Source organism: Cotesia glomerata, linkage group LG7 (genome assembly GCF_020080835.1).
Source record: "Cotesia glomerata isolate CgM1 linkage group LG7, MPM_Cglom_v2.3, whole genome shotgun sequence".
Taxonomy (NCBI): Eukaryota; Metazoa; Arthropoda; class Insecta; order Hymenoptera; family Braconidae; genus Cotesia; species Cotesia glomerata.
This window is the reverse complement of record NC_058164.1, coordinates 15,163,919-15,184,199: the sequence shown is the minus strand read 5'-3', so window position 1 is coordinate 15,184,199 and position 20,281 is coordinate 15,163,919. Positions and strand designations below refer to the sequence as shown.

Genomic DNA, 20,281 nt, shown 5'->3' with positions numbered 1-20,281 from the left:
AAATTTCAAATTTCTATTTTCAAACTGTAACTTTTACAAACACGAAATTAGGTCGGAATCTTTCATTTGTCATGAGGAGATCATCTCAAAACGGATTCCAACAAATTCTACTTCCGATAGGGATTGCGGCGATGGGTATTAAAATCTAAAATTTTAATTTCCAAACTGTAACTGCTGCAGATTCTAAATTTGGTAGGAATCTTCGTGTACGATGTCAAGTTCAGCTGAAAATGGATTTTCGCGAATTCTAACCTCAAAAGGGATTGTGGGGGCGTTAAAAATGAAAATTTCTCATTTCCAATCAATCGTTTTTATAGACTCGAAGTTTTGTTGGAATCTTTTATTTATAATGTAGAAATCATCTCGAATAGGATTTTACGAAGTTCCTCCCCCAAATAGGAGTGCGGGAGTGATAATTGTCAAAAAATTTATATTCTTCAAATACAGTTCCTACAAATATAAAATTTGATAGAATCTCAAGAGAAACAGACAAATACCGGGATGGCCTCCAAGGTCAACGGATTTAAACATTTTTCTTACTTAATAGTGATATTTTCTTACAACAATCGTCCCTTTGGCAGCGGCAAAAAAGTCATTGTAACGTTTCCAAAATTTAACATTACATAAACAGACTCGATAGAGTCTGGCGCCAAGTTCCGTTCTCAAGCCAGACTACCGAGTGTGTATATACCGTAAGCAGAACGGTTTTTTGAGGTTACAAATTTTTTTTCAAATTTACTTTGATTTTTTTTTTATATGATATTTTATAATAGTACTTCATGCTTTTTATTACGCGTATTACTTGATTATTATCAATTATCTTTATAATTTCTATTTAAAATTATTAAAAATAATCAGCACAAACTATAGCGACCCAGATTTTTAGATTTTAACTTTTTTCTTATGTGAAAAGCGGACGGCCAGAGACTAAATAATATAAGGGTGCATGCTAATCTTATAATAGATGGGAAACTACAGTGAAAAAAAGATATTTGACAGCTTGCAATTACACACGCCAGGCGGCGCAAGAATAACTTTTACATGAACTATAGCTTAAAGGGGATAGTTTGCCACCGGAAATGTATTAAATTAAAATTGTCAATTTTTATTGTAATTACAAAAAATACTGAAATCCAAACAAAAATGGTTTCACTGTAAAAAAATCACGCCGTCCACGTTCATAAGACTATCAAGAAAAAAAATTTTTATTTCTTTACAAAAAAATATAAAATAAAAAATTAAAAAATCCAAGTAACCCATATGGTTGTATATGATTTTCGGAAATTAAAAAAAATTTTGTTGTAAATTTAAAAATTAAAAGAAACAATTTTGGAACGTACTTGGTGTGCGTCATTGTGTACTTCAATTTTTTTTAAAAGTCCTAGTAGATAGATTTTAGGAATTTCATAAAAAGTGAAATATTTCATAAACACGCACACTAAATACGTTCCAAAATTGTTTCTTTTAATTTTTAAATTTACAACAAAATTTTTTTTAATTGCCGAAAATCATATACAACCATATCGGTTACTTGGATTTTTTAATTTTTTATTTTATATCTTTTTGTAAAGAAATAAAAATTTTTTTTCTTAATAGTCTTATGAACGTGGACTTGGCGTGATTTTTTTTACAGTGAAACTGTTTTTGTTCGGATATAGCTATTCAGTCAACGGACTAAGAATTTTACATACATTTTATTTTTGCTGATCACATAACCGATGAATTTTTCTTATTACGGGATCGCGAAAATGTAACAGATTAAAAGCATTGCATTATCTAAACACATGAGATATAGAAAAGAAATTTGAGATATAAAAAACAAAAAAAAAAATAAATAAAAATGAAACATAAAATTTAATCTATTTCCTTTTCAATTCGCCCAGCGAAGCGGGCGGAAAACCGCTAGTATATATATATTGACAGGGTGTCCCAAAAGTCACGGACGCCATTGTAGCATCTGATGAAAAAAATGTTGAGAAAAACATGTTGAGAAAAAAAAAACGGTTGAGATTTCTCGCTTCAATGACCGAAAGCTCTTATAGCAATGAAGGTAGCTGTAAGAGTGATCACCCCTCCACTTCCGGAGGCATCACGTTCGGAGACGACCTTTTGCTTTGGAGTATCACTCAAAATCATGGAAGAAACGAAAAAACAAGAAAAGGACAGGAGTCTTAGTGGGCCTCACGCCCAAGAAGCAGCGATTACAGCAAGCGCTGAGATGAAGCAGACGCAAGCGCTGGAACGCCTCGAAAAGCTGACCAGCGAACTGCATGAGTTTGTCCAATCAAAGGTTAATATCCATAAAGAGGTAAAGGCCAAGGCAACCGGGGTAGTTAACGCCCTTCGAAGGTTTAAAAAACTGGACGAAGAATGGCAGTCACCTCGACGACTCACTCCTCGTCTTACGCCGGAGAAGAGCAGTCAACTTACTGTGAAGATCGAAGAATCAATGGACACTGGAGGCGATGGTGACGGTGAATCTGATGCTAAAGACGAAGGTCATACTTCCAACAAGTCTAACAAGAGGAAGGACCGAAACTCCCCAGATGGAATAGATGGGCGATTGATGAAGAGAAAGGACTTGAAACCAAGTCCTCCGAAAAACGTGATGAAGCAGAACGCCGAAAAAAAAGACGCGACTGATTGGAAAGATGTCCACACAAGGAAAGAGAAACGGAAGCTAGCCAAAGATCAGCTCCCAAAGGAGCCTCCAAAGAAGCCCAGGGCGGAGCCTAAGCGCAAAAAACCGCTCAAATGGATCAGACCCGACGCACTGATCATCCGCCCGGCCGAGAAAGCAAAGTACGCCGAGATTTTGCGTCGCATAAAGAAGGACGTCCCTAAAGAGCAGGTTCGCACAACGGTGGACAAGATCAACAAGACCAGAAGCGGGGACTTGCTGATTACGATTTCCCGGAAGAGCGTAGACAAAGGCCAAGTCCTGCAACAGACCATCGCAAACATTCTTAAGGAGGAGGCCAAAGTGATCTGCAAAGGGCCACAAGAAGACATTGAGATCCGATACCTAGATGACACCACAACAAAGGAGAATATTCAGGCTGCCCTGCATACGGTAAACAAGGAGCTCTGCGAAATACCACCAGAGACAATCAAGATCCGCAAAGCCTACAGAGGTACCCAAACCGCTGTCGTGACACTACCGGCTGCAGCAGCTCAGAAGATATTAGAAGGAAGCGGTAAAATCCGAATTGGCTGGGTCAACTGCCGAATTAGAGCCACGAGGAAACCTACCCAATGTTACAAATGCTAGCATTTCGGGCACCACGGATCCCAGTGCAGAAGCAAGACAGATCGATCCAAGCTATGCATCAGATGCGGCCAAGAAGGACACAAGATTGCGGACTGTAAAAACCCAGCGAAGTATGTATTATGCGCGGAAAATAAGAGCACAGAGAACGCTGCCCATCACGCCGGCACATACAGGTGCCCGGTATACAAAGAGGCACTCCAGAGAATGACAAGCAAGCAAACATGAGGATATTACAGCTTAACCTCAATCACTGTGAGGCCGCGCATGACCTGCTCGTGCAGACCGTGCGTGAATTAGAGCTTGATTTAGTAATAATAGCAGAGCCATACAGACACCTGAATAACCAACCTTGGGAAACTGACAGCACCACCAAGGCTGTCATCTGATCCTGTGGCAAACTTCCTTTCCAGAGCATAGTGAGCAATGATAGCATCGGCTTTGCAGCAGCGTCTATTAACGACTTCCGTTTTTATAGTTGCTATGCACCACCTAGCCTTTCCATTGCCGACTTTACTGACTTCCTGGATCGACTGACCGAAGACGCAAAGCAATACTACCCAGTAGCTATAGCAGGGGACTTCAATTCCTGGGCGGTAGACTGGGGCAGCAAGCAGACTAATGTGCGAGGCAAGGCACTACGTGAAGCAATGGCCTCACTGGACGTGGTCCTTCTCAACATCGGTGAGACACCAACATATACCAAGGGAGAGGCTAGTTCGATAATAGAACTCACATTCGTCAGCAGCAGCTTATTGAAAGGAAACTATTCTTGGGAAGTCTTAAACACCTACATCGCCAGCGACCACAGTGCAATACTTTGGGAAATATCGGCTGGCCGGAACCCTCAAAGAGCAACTAGACAAACTAATGCAGCTGGATGGGAAGTGAAAGACTTTGACTCGGAAGCTTTGGTAGTAGCCTTAGACAGTGACTCGACCATCATTACAGGAAATGCTGTAGAGAAGACGAAGGACTTAATGACGAGAATTGCCCAGGCGTGCGACACCTGCATGCCCCGTAAGCGTGGCATCAATAAAAGACCATCGGTGCACTGGTGGAATGATCAGATTAATGCCCTTCGCACAGCCCGTCACAAAAAGAGAAGATTATCACAGCGTGGCTACCGACGACCTAACTCTGCGGAGCTGGTCGCAGAATACAAAAAGGCCCGTCGAGAACTGAACAAGGCCATCAAAGATAGCAAAAGACGCTGTTGGAAGGAACTCGTCGATGAGGTAAAAACGGACCCATGGGGCAGACCGTATAGGGTGGTCATGACGCACCTGAAGCGCCAGCCAATGCCATCACCTACATGTCCACAGCTCCTGGAAAGAATAGTTTCTACGCTGTTTCCTCGACAAAGTAAGTTCGGCTATTCTTCATTGCCAGTAAATCGAGAAGACATTCCACCTGTCACAGAAGAGGAACTGATGGAGGCGTGCAACTGAGTAGGGAATAATAAGGCGCCGGGATTGGATGGAATCCCGAGTATTGCATTAAAAACAGCTATTAAAGCAGCGCCAAATCTATTCTTAGATACCTACGATTTGTGCCTCAAAGAAGGGATTTTTCCTAGAAGATGGAAACAGCAAAGACTTGTACTTCTCCCTAAAGGGAAGAAGCCACCGGACGAGCCATCATCCTACCGACCACTCTGCATGCTGGATACAGCGGGTAAGATATTAGAGCGTATAATGCACCAACGAATAGAAGCAGTCGTCGTATGGTTTCCGGAAAGGACGATCAACGCTGGATGCGATCAACCTGGTGGTCGATACAGCTAAGGAGGCAATCGCTGGAAAGAGATGGGAACGTGGCAGAAAGAAGTGTTATTTGGTGGCTGCCTTGGATATCAAAAATGCCTTCAATTCCGCTAACTGGGACTGCATCATGCGAGCTCTCGAAGATAAAGAAGTGCCAGGATACCTGCGCAGAATGGTAGCAAACTACTTTACAGACAGAGTCCTCAAATATGACACGAAAAACGGTCCAAGGGAGTACGAAATAACCGGAGGAGTGCCACAGGGCTCGGTTTTGGGTCCTTTGCTGTGGAACATCATGTATGATGGTCTCTTGAGAGTTGTATAACCATCAGAGGTGAAACTTGTTGCATATGCCGATGATGTAGCGGTAGTGATTGTCGCGAAATACTTGGAAGAGATCAATCTGGCTTTCGATATCACATTTAGCCGGATTAACCTATGGATGGAGATGATGAAGTTGGAGTTAGCCAAGCACAAAACTGAAGCTGTGCTCATCACCAGAAGAAAGATCGTAGAAAACATCAAGCTGAATGTCGGCGAGCAGGAGATCGCATCGCAACCATTTATCCGATATATGGGGGTGACGCTGGATGCCCGACTGAACTTTAAGCAACAGGTCGAACACGTAAGTGCTAAAGCATCAGCGGTGGTAACTAGCCTATCAAGACTGATGCCGAATGTTGGAGGCCCGAAGCCGAGCAGGAGACTATTGCTGTCGTCAGTAGTCACATCAGTGCTCACATATGGAATATCCGTTTGGGCAGACGCGCTGGAGACCCAAGAATCATGGAGGAAAGCCGGACCGGTCTACCGATTAAGTGCACTGAGAGTTTCAAGCGCCTTCCGCACAATATCCGAGGAGGCAGTGTGCGTCATTTCTGGAACTCTGCCTTTTAGAGTCCTAGCTGAGGAAAGACGGAACCTATACCACCGAAAGAGGTCATCTACACTGAGCGCTGAAGAACTGAGAACTGAAGAGCGACAACATAGTATAGCAAGATGACAACAACTATGGGATGCTGCGGAGAAGGGATGATGGACTCATCGACTTATACCAAGGATTGACGTTTGGCTTAAACGGAATTACGGCGAGGCCAACTACTATCTGACCCAGATGTTGTCAGGACACGGCTGTTTCCGGGAGTACCTTCATCGCTTTAAGCACGATAATTCCCCAGAGTGTCCGTCTTGCCCAAGAGTTGCTGAAAATGCGGAGCACGTTTTCTTTGAGTGCCCTCGTTTTAACCCACAGCGTGATGAGTTAGAGAAGATCCTGAACAAGAAAATCACACCAGAGTCAATAGTAGAAGAAATGTTGTCATCCGAAGCTGCCTGGAACGCCACAAGTACGTTTACCACCGAAGTGCTTACAGAGCTGCGTTCCATTGAAAGAAAAAGGGCAAATGACAGAAACTAGAAGGAAGGAAAAATAACACCTTAGCCACCAGAAGGAATAGCAGTAGCTAGATCCTCCCCTCACGAAGTAATGCCTGACGGCGGTTTCCATAAGGGATTAGAGGAAAGAAGAAAAGGGGTTTAGGGTTTAGTGGGTAGGGGCGTTAGCGTCGAGTTTTAGTATGACGCTGCGTCGAGTCGCCACATATCCAGGCCGAACAGCTATGCCTGGAATCCGTAAAAGGGGTCCCCCCCCCTAAGTTAAAAAAAAAAAAAAAAAAAACACACACAGAGGTACAGACATACAGACACCATCGCGGGAATAGTCAGGGAAGTTTCCTAGGATCTCAAAACGTCGAGATCTGATGAAAACTTGATTTCGAGAAATGGGGTAAAACCAATAACTTCCCGATTTTTGAAAATCTTCGATTTTTTTAGTGGGAATCTGAGCAAATTCATAAATAATAGTGTTTATTTCCTTGCTACAATTTACTGGAGCGAGGATATTTCAATTAAATTGTTGATTTTAAACACACAAAAGTAAATTTTTACTCTTAACGATTTATTGATAAATACTTCTTAATAATGTAAAATTACATACTTTTTGATATGTTTAAATTAATTACTGATTAATAGAAAATTGATAAGTTGTCGATAGATATATAGATTGTCGATAGATAGTCGATGTATAGATAGATTGTCGATATATAGTCGATGAATAGATAGATGCAATTGTCTTGTGAGTAGATGACTGACTGAAGAATTTTGTTTGAAGAGATACAGTCAGAGGTTACAGTTTGAGGCAATGAGGAAAGGGTCGATAGGTGTGGTAACGTTATTTGTGCAAAATTATTGGTAGTTGAAAATTGTAGGCGTAAAGAAATAATTTGAAGGTAGAGAGAGTAAGTTAGAGAACAGCTGTTATGCACATGGTTGACAGAAAAATTTTTTCACAGATTAGAAAAAATATTCGTCGTCAGATGCAATAAAAAGATAATAAAAAATAAACTCAAGGATACTCAATCCCTAAATTTACGATAGTATTTAAAATTTTAGACTGAAAGGTTTAGCTTTAAATGAGGTACAGCAAATTCTAAAGAGAAAACTATTTAAAAGAATATTCAATAGCTTAAAGAAAAGAAAATAGGCTTATGACCATAAACGGCCTAAAATTATTTTCTAATGCTAAAGTTTTTCTAATAATAAAAGTTTTAGTTAACAAATGTTCTTATACATAAAATATGTTTAAAAATTAACAAATTATTTTTACTGCTAGACGAAACAAATAGATATAATCGCATCAAAAATCTTTACAGTACTTCCGACTACATTGAAATCAGTTTTCAACGCTTTTATTCGAATTGTGTGCTATATGACATAAGTTTTTCTCAATAATTTTGGGAAGTAAAAACGAGAGAAATCACGAAAAATATGTTGTTTTATGATTTTAAGCCGTTTTATTGTTAAAAAGTATAAAAAATTGTGAAAATCATCGTATATTATTTTAAGTTGAACTTTAACTGCGAAAAACTTTTAATCAAGTTGACTTAGCGAAAAATTATATCAGACCTTTTTTGTAGGCTGTTCAATTTCCTACAAAATTATTTATTTATTTTTACCACACAATAACTCGTTGAGATACATCAAAATTCCAAAAAAAAAAAAAAAAAAATTCCCGTGTTATTTAAATGAGAAATCAAAAATCACCATGTGACACCTCTATACCCGAGTCAGAATATAAATTCCAATTTGAGCCTCAAAATCCTCAGTGAGGTTTTTGAGGGCTAATTTGGAATTTCAAGATAGATTTCAATATGGAAAGTAGTCACGATTTGAACCTCAAAATCCTACTTACGGACGGTTTTACGACTTTGAGGGTAAAAATAGAACTTCAGAATTCACGTTTGAACCTCAAAACCCTCACTATATTCTTCAATAATTTTACTATTAAAAATTTTAAATGAATATGGCACTATTGTTTTTTAAATCCTCCCTGCATTTTTTAAATAAACAAATGGTTTTATCTCATAAAATAAATTCAAAGTGATCGAGATGTAAAATTTTTTGGCAGTAGTACAAGTTGTCATATAACATTTTACTAATTAATTTCATCAAAATAAATTAGCCAAATTAAAAAAAAAAAAAATTTTTTTTTTCTTGGGATTGTTGTTTCAATTTGGGTGTTCAGATTATCGTTTCATATACTTAACACGTTTACCTTTCTTGTTTCCCTATGTATCGAAATTAAATTAATCTAAAATCGTCCAACGCTCGGACTCGAACACGGAACCCTACGCTCTCTAAGTCTAAACCTAACCGACTACTCTATACTACGTATCTAGTTGTTTTGATGATAACTGTACATGCTTTAAACATATTATAATTCTCATTTGATCCTCATACTCCTCAATGAGGATTTTGAGGCTTTCGTTCGGATTTGAAACCTACTATACGCTGGAAAGAAATAATGCTGTTTTCCAACAATGCATTTTTTATCTCGAGGAGTCCTTTCAAACTATTTGTTTTATTATCGTTAATAATAAATTTTTTGAGAGACAAGTATCAATTATTACATACTGTTTTTACTATCAGTAAACAAAAAATAGCTTCACAAAAATTTTTTAAGTCCAAAATACAACTTTTCACTGAATGAGACTTTTGAGGTTGTAGTGAAGATTCTAAACCAACGGGTGGTTCACATTACGACCTCAAAATCTTCAATGAGGATTTTGAGTATTAAAGTAGAGTTACTTTCTGTGCGGCAAATAAAACATCAAAGGATTTGAGGCTTTTGAGGTTAAAACTAGAATTTGTTTTTTGACTCGGGTAATTTAAAAAATTCGGTTTTCAACTAATTATAATAGCGAAAATAAAGAGAATTTTATACCAAATTAAATCTATCTTCCATTTCGGGTGAGACCGAATGGCCTTTTATTCTTTATTATTATTGTTAATTTAAAGGTTTAATGTTTCGTTAATTGTTTCATTTTTCATTAAAATTTTTTACACATTAAATTTTAGAATACAACAAATTAAAAAAAAAAAAGTTTTATGATATCATGATATCAATTTTAACATTCGATCAAAACTTGAAATATGATGTTATAAAAGAGAGATTCCTAAAGTCACTATGAAGAAAAACAAAATGAAAAAAGAAATTGTTAAAAACTCAATTACTTAGATTTAAGCGGGTTCTCTGCTTTGACGGTCTATTTTTTAAGCATTTTTTTGAAAATTTTTGACAAACGATGCAAAGATAGAACTTTGAATTTTCTATTATGTATTTATTATTATTTAAAGATTATGTAAAACAAATTTCAAATAAAAATCTTCATTAGAACGAAACTTATACCACTCTGATGAAGACGCCCGCCTCGAAAAAAACGGGTGCTGACTATCTCCACGATTTCGACTGATTGGTTTATGGGAATGAAAAAAAAAAATTAGGAAAACGGTTGATCCTAAAGGCCATTCCTGCAACTTCCCGCTAATTACGTTAATACCTGGCCGCTTTTTGCACGCCTCATAGCGCGAAGCGCGTGAGGTTGTGCTTTATACTCGACTCGTCAAGATCAAGCAATTTTGTGATCTTTAAATGCCTCTTTCACAACCATATTACACTTATTCAATAATATAAGTAGATGTACACCGAAAAACACTTAAATTAAAGCAAATTTTAAGGGAGTTGGGAAAGAACGGATAGGGGAAAGGGGGGGACCTACTCAGTGGGAATTTTTCCGTAATTGAAAAAATAATCAGACAGCCCAGACTGGGAATCGAACCCAGATCTCTCGGTTACGCGCCAAGGGCTCTACCAGTTAAGCTATCCGAGACAAGTACTGACTACTTTATTCAGTCACGTATATAAGCTATATACTATTTTACTTTCTAAAATCATTTCATGTTGCTATTTTGAAAAAAAAAAACGTTTTGAAAAAAATTTTACGTGGACGTCCGGATGTCACCCCATTTTGGATGTACCAACGATTACTCCCGAACAAATTGATATTTCAAGACCGGACCTTTTTTATTAGTTTAAGAATTCGATGAACTGGGTCCGTATTTCATATCAGTGGCCTAGCTTATGTTTTTTTTTTTTAAATTGAATTTTTATTAAAATTCACGGATACAACCGTACAAAGCCAAACGAACTTTTCTTATTTGTCACGTGAAAACTTTGGCGCCACTTGATCAAGCTAGATTTTTTTAGACTGCGTGCGCATATGACAAGAAAAAAGGGCGCCGATATTTAAAAAAAAAAATAAAAAATACTCTGTAAGAAATTACTTAATTATAATTTTTTTTTTTAAATTAATTATACAATTAATTTTTTTCTTAAAAAATGATTGAGCGTTATGAGGCGTGCACCTTTGGATTTTCCAAACTTTTTTGAACTCTTTGAGCTCAAAAATACAATCTGTGTGTTGTTTCGAGCTCTTCGAGCTCAAAAAGATACCTTTTCTATGCTTTTGAGCTCTTTAAGCTCAAAAGTCTGATAGAAGTTTCATAGAACACTATTTTTTGAATTTTCAAACCGCAATAACTTTTGAATGAATGAACCGATTCTTACGCAGTTGGTGGTATTCTACGCAGTTTTTTAAGCCTCATAAAGAATTTCTGAGTTTAAATTGGTCAAACTAGAAATTTCGGAGTAACTGCGAAAAGACACTTTTTTGGTTTTCTTTCGTTCACGATATCTCTCGAACGAATCAACCGATTTTAACCGGATTGGCGGCGATCGGCGTGGTTTTTCAAGGTTGAGAGCTGATTAGTTTTTGGAATCGATCGGTAGAGCCGTTTAAAAGTTATTAAAAAAAAACCACTTTAAAAAAAAAATTTTTCACAGTTTTTTTGAGATTTCTCAAAATCTACGAGTCTGAATCGGTCCAAATTATATTCAAAATCTGAGTTTGGTTAAGCCTTTTCGAATGGCGCCAACCGCGATCAAATCGGTCAAGCCGTTCAAAAGTTATGAGAGGTTTACACACACACACACACACACACACACACACACACACACACACACACACACACACACGCACGCACACACATAGTGACACCCTCGCGGGAATAGTCAGGAAAGCTTCCTAGGACCTCAAAACGTCGAGATCTGATGAAAACTCGATTTTCGAAAAACGGGGTAAAACCAATAACTTCCCGATTTTTGAAAATTTCAATTTTCTTAGCGGGAAGTTAAAAATCGGCATTTGAATCTAGAAGTCTAAACACATGGTCAAAAAAAATTCCCAAAAAAATGCTTAATAAACAGACGGTCAAATCAGAGAACTTTCTTAAAACAGTTATTTGAATTTTTAATCTTGAAAAAAAAATTTTTTTCTCAAAAACTCAACGAAAAAACGAGAATTAAAAAAATTTTTGAATAACTCATTAAGACAAAAATGATCAGGATAGATAAGATAGAAAGAGTGACTTTCTTTAGAGTTCAGTATCCTTCGTATAGCGAATAGGAACACGAAAAAATAACTTAAAATTTATTCGAGAAGATTTTTTGATTACTAACAATGCTACATAGCTAAAAAAATGAAAAATTAAAATTTTTCAGTGCCTACGATTGTATTTCCAATTATAGAGTTCTTTCACATATGGTTATAATAACCCCATAAAAAACAGCTCATTCTATTCGAATAAACGTGAAACTATTTAGTATTAATATAGATTGAGTCAAACCCCACACTATGAATATCAATATTTGAACCTCAGTATGAGACATTTATTTTCTTCTATGTCAACGTAAATAAGACTGGCAATTACAAACTATAAATAAATAAAGAACCCTAGATTCGATGAGTAATTGCATGTATACATTTTAAATCCCCATTGTCAAGCGCGTCTCATTACGGATTACTCTGCCATCTAAGCGACATAAAACTGAAGCTCAGTCACACCATTGATTTTCGAACCTCGGCAATTCGATGCCTTTCAGTGACCAAATAAGGGAATCACAGGGTAGCATCGCTTTCAACAACCCTTCATAAACATCGCAGACATGGTTACGCTCACTTAAAATGGAAATTATCGTTCCACTTGTTCACTCATTTCTTTCGTATCGTTCGAATGATTTTTTAACATGTGATACTCTTGAAAAATTTTGGGAATTGGCTTATATTAAACTTACCCAAAGATTTGAGAAGTATTTATTTATTTCCTTAACATAAAAGGATCATAAATCGTCCTTTGGATACTGCGCGTGTGTATTGCATCAAATAAATATTTACAAGGTTTGTAATTCATACATCATGATTATTTTTTTAATTTTTATCTGTATTTGAATATAACATGTCTAATTTATCATTCAAAGGAATCTTTTATTTTTTTCTTAGCTACTATTTCTATAATGGTAGTAATTATTTTTAGATAGCTATCCAAAATGATCATCATTGATTTCAGTAGATTGTATTTTGTCCTTAATTGTTAAATTTCGTTTTTTTCTTTCATTAAACAATAGATTCTATTTCATTAAGATTCAGTATGTCGAACAATAAAACGGTTAATGTTATTTTTTTTCCAAAACTATATATGTTGCAGAAGTAAAAAAAATATTGAAAGTTTTATTTATAATTGTTAATTATAAGACCATGATTAAAAATTTCAGATGCAGTTTAAAGTATAACTTGTTACCAAAAATCACAGACCACAAGATATTTACGATGGGAAAACTTCTCAGTCTTCTGACTCGAGACGAGACGACTTGCTGTACTCCTCAAAAATATGACGTCTTTCTAGATTTTGAAAGTAATTAAAAATTCACTCTCCACTTCAACAGCATATTCAAAGATTTGAAATAAAAACGATTTGTTTTGTAATCTTTTTTAGATGCTCAACCTTCCGATATTGAAAGAGATACATTTGAAGCCGTACAACGAGTTTTGAAAAATTCAGAATCCATTTTAGAAGAGATTCAGTGCTATAAAGGTGCTGGCAAGGAAATTCGAGAAGCTATTTCAGTTCCTACAGAAGAATGTCAGCGTAAAGCGTACCTGACTGTCGTTCCTCTCGTGGCTAAGCTAAAAAAATTCTATGAGTTTTCTCTAGAACTTGGTTATTATTTTAATTTTAATTTAATACATCATGCATACAATTTCATAAAAGTAAAACTTAATGATAATGTTATGAAATACTTTCAGAACGTGTTGTACCACAGATTCTGGGTCAATTATGTTCAGGAAATCTATCCCCCATGCAACACCTTGAAACTCAACAAGCACTTGTCAAACAATTCGCCGAAATTCTTGAATTTGTATTCAAGTTTGATGAGCACAAAATGAAAACACCAGCTATTCAAAACGATTTTAGTTATTATCGTAGAACGTTAACAAAAGCTAAAGACAATCCAGAGAATGAATTGATTGTAGGCAATGAACTGGCCAACCGCATGTCCTTATTTTATGCCCACGCCACACCCATGCTTCACGTTTTGAGTCACGCTACTATAACTTTCTTAATGGATGTAAGTTCACATATAATACCCTCATAATATGCATCTTTATCTTTTAAAATGATGAATTAAAAGATATATCATCATGTTTTAGTTCATCACTCCCTTTTCATTTAAAATTGTCCACCTACTTATATCAATCATGATAATCAGTTTCCTATATCGCTGATGATTAACTTTTTGCTGACACACCTCGTCATTCATAAAATGTGCTTTTAGAGGGAAGATATACCACGAGAGAATATTACAGAGACGTTGGGGACTATGGCTAAGGTTTGTTTAAGGATGTTAGAGAATTCGTAAGTATTCCTTTATTCAATGATTTTAATTCACTTCAATGATATTTTCATTAACATTTTCTATTTATATTATAGAAACCTATTGGCACAATTTCAAAGAGAAGAAACACAGTTATTCGTTCTACGAGTCATGGTTGGCTTAGTCATACTCTACGATCATGTTCATCCACAAGGAGTTTTCTTTAAAGGCTCAAACGTTGATGTAAGTAATTCCAATGACCTCATATCAATTTAACAATTTCTAATTATTTGCTCATATTTTCAGGTTAAGGGATGTGTAAAACTTCTGAAAGATCAGCCATCTTGCAAAAGTGAAGGTTTATTGAATGCTCTAAAATACACAACAAAACATTTGAATGAAGAAAACACACCAAAAAATATTAAAAATCTTTTAGCAGCATGATTACCAAAGCAACGTGGCTGCTGTATTCGAAATTGAAAGAAAATATATGGTTTCTTAGATATGGTATTTCTTGACCTAAAAGAAATTTATAAAAATCATAAATCTGAGACACTCAATGCTGGGAATTGCCCCGGGGATCAAGATGATTGGATTTTATTACTACTGTAATAATTAATTTTAAAAAAATTATATAAATTTAAATTAATCAAACGTATCGTAAACTATCAACAATTCACACTTGTATGGAGAGATACATAAATAATTATACTAATTTCTATGATTATTTAACTGTCGAATTCATAATATTTTTTCATATCACTTGCATTAAAACTTGGGACCAACTGAAAGAAAAAAATTTCAGATCGAAGCTACTGTCAGTAGGAAAAAATTAACCGGGTTTTTATTCTTATTGGATAAATCAAAAATTATTACAGCTGATTTTAAATTGATTTTTTTTTTTTTAATTGCAAGTTTCCAAATAACTTATATCATTAAGTTAACTTATGGAAAGTAACCTATTGATTTTGAGCTGTCCAACTAACTTTAGATATTAAAACTTCAAGTTCTAATACAAGTGATATGAAAAATATAGAGTGTGGAACGACATGAAACGCGATTTCAAACTGAAGGCGAAGCCAACGCTTGTCTCCATCTGAAATCATTTTGTTTCATTCTGGTCACATGAAATACTATTTACTAACTATGATCCTTTTCTAATGGTAGAAAAAAATGGTAATATATTTTATAAACTTAAATAAAATAAGGTAGTCGCTAAAAAGCGGAAAAAGTGATTTGTTTATGCATATAGCAGATTTTTGAAAAACTTGAAAATATAGATACGATTTTGACTTGTACTCTGATATAATTGATAAAAATTTTTTTTTAAGGAATGGTATGAATCTTAGATAGTTTTGGTTTCTGACGAAAAAAAAAATTTTACAATAAGTAAAAATTAAAAGTATCATAACCTGGTAACGAATAATAACGAAGCTACTAATTCTTCATAATAAATGCAAAGCTCGAAAAAAAAAGTTTTAAATACACATAAAAATGAATCAATTAAAACAAAGTATTATGGATAATTAACCAAAGATATAGATGTATATTGTAAATTATGCAGTAGGAAATATAAAATTATAAATATTATTCTTAAAATTTATGAACTTATAAGAAAAAAATTTTATTAATAATATAATGTAATGAGATGTAAAAAAAATAGTTATTTATATGCGTAATAAAATGGGTAAACATAACTTATTAACTTGATGTTGAATATATATTTATCAGATGATTAGGCCAAATTGATCACTTTAAAACCTGATCTCGTTTAGTTTGCCTGGAGCTTTTATTAGTTTTAGTACCTTCCTACAATTATTTGAGTAAATTTATTAAAATTCTTCCTTACAACCGGAAACAAGTTACGGGTTTAAAAGTTTTTATTGTCGAAGTTTTGGATCTTTCACTCAAGTATTTCCAAAAAAAATTTTTAAACTTCTCGCTATAAAAATCAATAATTTTCAAAAAAGATAATAAGTTGTTCGATTCCTTCCAGTCTGAATTCAGAAACACCATAGTACACAAACGGCATTGTTGAGACTTACTGATGATATTAGGGAGGTCATGGATAAGAGTAATAGTTTTATTTGACTTGAGCAAAGTTTTCGATTACGTTGATCCCAAAGACATTCTGATTGCGCTATTTGAACTTGGATTCTCAACAGAAACGATCATATGGTTTTTTTCCTACTTATCAGATCGATCTCAGTCAATTTTCAATGATCTTCTGACTCCAATTTAATTTCTAAAAACGTCGCCTGATGTTCCTCAAGGTTCTGTTTTAGGACCAATTCTATTTTTAATAGTCATGAACTCTGTGGCTTAACGGCTAATATACTGCAGACATGGATTGTTCGCTGATGATAAATATATACTTTTGCACTTCTTTTTGTATCTGTTGAACGAAGCTGTCTGGCGAGTCAACATTGAAACACAATCAGTTACGAACTGGGCAAGAGAGCATGGGTTGAAGATAAACCTGTCTAAAACCAAAGCTACAATCTTGGGTTCAAACAGCAAATTGAAAGAACTTGAGGACATGGATCTACCACTGGTAGTAGTAAATGGTGTCATTGTACCCTACGTCAACTCTACCAAGTGCTTGAGAATCCATATGAGTAGAAACTTATCCTGGAATTATCACGTTACTCAGATAGTCAGTAAAGTGAATTCAACTCTGCATTGTCTCAAAGTTAGGAAAATCATTTTCTCAACTCCTACAAATGCAGACTCATGCGTGACCTTTTAGTTCTCACGGTACACAGTCATGCACGATCGAGTACTGTTGTGTATAATCATGCATAGTCATGACAGGTCGTGCGAAATAACGTATGCCCGAGAAAAAAGGATCAGACCTGACCAAGCCTGTTTATGTATGGTCAGGTCTGAAATTAGACCTGATCATGCCTGTTCATATCTGAAGCGTTGAATACGCTCAGGCCTGATCATACCTGTCCATGCCTGTTCATGTCTGAAATTTCAAATACGCCAGATCTGATCATGCATGACCAAGCCTGTTCATGTCTGATCCAGCATGAAAAGTTTAAAACCTCCAACTCTAATCAGGCCTGATACGTTGGGTCGTAATTAGACTGCGAGCATAAACAGACATGATTATATCTGATGTTATGAACTGAAAGAACACAAAATATTGCTGGAATGTTACAGGAATATTACTATATTACAGGCAAACGTCAATGTTGCAGAAATATTTTTTGGAATGTTGCATACATGCAAAATTGGGGCCATATTATTAAAATATGCTAAAAAAAGATTAGACAAATTACCTTCATTTTTTAACTTCCCGCTAAGAAAATTGAAATTTTCAAAAATCGGGAAGTTATTGGTTTTACCCCGTTTTTCGAAAATCGAGTTTTCATCAGATCTCGACGTTTTGAGGTCCTAGGAAGCTTCCCTGAATGTTTTCGCGATGATGTCCGTATGTCTGTGTGTGTGTGTCGACACTAACGCCCCTACCCACTAAACCCTAAACCCCTTTTCCTTCTTTCCTCTAATCCCTCATGGAAACCGCCGTCAGGCATTACTTCGTGAAGGGAGGATCTAGCTACTGCTCTTCCTTCTGGTGGCTAAGGTGTTAACTACCTTCCTTCTATCTTCTGCTATTTGCTCTTTTTCTTTCGCTGGAACGCAAGTCTTTAAGGATGTGTGTGTGTGTGTGTGTGTGTGTGTGTGTGTGTGTGTGTGTGTGTGTGTGTGTGTGTGTGTGTGTGTATGTGTGTAAACCTCTCATAACTTTTGAACGGCTTGACCGATTTCATCGCGGTTGGCGCTATTCGAAAGGGTTTAACCAAACAGATTTTGAATACAATTTGGACCAATTCGGACCCGTAGATTTTGAGAAATCTCAAAAAAACTGTGAAAAAATTTTTTTTTCGAAGTGGTTTTTTTTTAATAACTTTTAAACGGCTTTATCGATCAACTCTAAAAACTAATCAGCTCTTAACCTTGGAAAACCACGTTGATCGCCGCTGATCCGGTCAAAATCGGTTGATTCGTTCAAAAGATATCGTGCAGGAAAGAAAACCGAAAAAAGTAATTTTTCGAAATTACTCCGAAATTTCTAGTCTGATCGATTTAAACTTGAAAATTTTTCATGGGGCTTAAAAAACTGCGTCGAATACCGCTAACCGCTTGAAAATCGGTTCATTCATTCAAAAGTTATTGTGGTTTGAAAATTTAAGAAATAGTGTTTTATCAAACTTATATCAGACTTTTGAGCTCGAAGAGCTCAAAAACATAGAAATGCTATCTCTTCGAGCTCGGAGAGCTTAAAACAACACATAAATTGTATTTTTGAGCTCGAAGTACTCAAAAACGGCCTAATTGCAATTTTAAGCGTCCAGGTATGGAATTAGCGGGAAGTTGCAGGGATGGCCTTTAGGGTCAAACGTTTTCCTAATTTTTAACTTCCCGCTAAGAAAATTGAAAATTTTCAAAAATCGGGAAGTTATTGTTTTCACCCCGTTTTTCGAAAATCGAGTTTTCATCAGATCTCGACGTTTTGAGGTCCTAGGAAGCTTTCCTGACTATTTCCGCGGTGATGTCACCGTGTCTGTATGTATGTAGGTATTTACGTGCGTGTGTGTGTGTGTGTGTGTGTGTGTGTGTGTGTGTGTGTGTGTGTGTGTGTGTGTAAATCTCTCATAACTTTTGAACGGATCATCCGATTCGATCGAAATATGCGGCGTTTTGAAGAGTTCCTTTGTCCCTAGACTTCTGATACTAATTTACAGAATTTGAGTAGATAAATTTTGAGAAATCTCAAAAATAAAATTTCCAAAAATTCGTTTTTTTGAAATATCTTTTAAACGGCTGAACCGATCAATTCCAAAAACTTATCAGCTCTTAACCTCAAAAAACCACGTCGATTGCCACCAGCCCGGTCAAAATCGGTTACTTTGTTCTTGAGATATCGTTGTTCAAAAAAATTTAAAAAAATGTTTTTTTCAGAATTTCTATGAAATTTTTAGTCTGACCAGTTTACGCTTTATTGAGGCGCTATTACAAATTAACAATTATTTTTTTCTTCATGACCTATTATGTATATATAAATTAAAGTTTTTTTTTTTTTTCATGCCTACTGGTCTCAATAATTACTACAATACCATCGTAGTACGTAGTTTGGGTGGGGAGAATAAAAAGAAGGGAAAAGTAAGTAAAGTATCGAAAGTATAAGAATGGACTGAGAAAAGTGGATCTTGGAAGGGACCCGATAGCTTAACTGGTAGAGCTCCTGACATGTTATCAGGGAGATCCAGGTTCGATTACTGGCTTGGTAACCTACCCCATTTATTTTTTCAAAGTTTATCTTTGCTCTCATGTAGTTTCTTTCATTTTCTTTCATTTGTTTAACATCTTTACAACTCGAACAGATACCACAAAACTTCCAGCTTTACTAGTATTCAAGTTCGATGGACCCCATAGAACTAATGCAAAGAGAGAATGTCTCTCGACCAATAGTGCAGATGGAATGTCCATCGCTTGGCTTGAATAAGGTTCACTAGTCACTTGACCAGTAAGCATGAAAAAAAAAAAAAACTTTAATTTTATTCGACAACGATATCTCACGAACAAATTAACCGATTTTGACCGGGCTGGTAGCAATCGACGTGGTTTTTTGAGGTTAAGAGCTGATTAGTTTTTGGAATTGATCGGTTCAGCCGTTTAAAAGATATTTCAAAAAAACGAATTTTTGGAAATTTTATTTTTGAGATTTCTCAAAATTTATCTACTCAAATTCTGTAAATTAGTATCAGAATTCTAGGGGTAAAAGAACTCTTCAAAACGCCGCATATTTCGATCGAATCAGATGATCCGTTCAAAAGTTATGAGAGGTTTACCCACACACACACACACACACACACACACACACACACACACACACACACACACACACACACACACACACACACACACACACACACACACTCGGGGCAGAAGTATCTCTTCAAGAGATACAAGAGGCAGCTGGAAATGACTACGAAATACCTGAAGATGTCATTAAAATTCGTCCGGCCTACAGAGGTACTCAAACTGCTTCGGTACGATTGCCAGCAGCAATAGTGCAGAAGATACTTGGAAAGACAGGCAAAATAAGGATTGGCTGGGTAAATTGCC

At 35.9% G+C, this 20,281-nt stretch overlaps 1 protein-coding gene across 2 annotated transcripts in view; it reads left to right on the top strand.

Moving 5' to 3' along the window:
* Positions 1-14,838, top strand: part of LOC123268342 (CYFIP-related Rac1 interactor B) — a 28,301-nt gene extending 13,463 nt beyond the window's left edge. The window contains exons 1-7 of one of the 2 annotated variants that reach the window (XM_044733325.1): positions 12,374-12,668; positions 13,043-13,182; positions 13,264-13,488; positions 13,575-13,897; positions 14,105-14,184; positions 14,260-14,386; positions 14,450-14,838. In XM_044733325.1, the coding sequence (XP_044589260.1) occupies positions 13,098-13,182; positions 13,264-13,488; positions 13,575-13,897; positions 14,105-14,184; positions 14,260-14,386; positions 14,450-14,587 (978 nt within the window). In that variant the 5' untranslated portion in view covers positions 12,374-12,668; positions 13,043-13,097 and the 3' untranslated portion in view covers positions 14,588-14,838. Of the gene's footprint in view, positions 1-12,373; positions 12,669-13,042; positions 13,183-13,263; positions 13,489-13,574; positions 13,898-14,104; positions 14,185-14,259; positions 14,387-14,449 lie in introns of those variants that run through there. The other variant, XM_044733326.1, reaches the window with a different exon arrangement.
* The last annotated feature ends 5,443 nt before the right edge of the window (positions 14,839-20,281 follow it).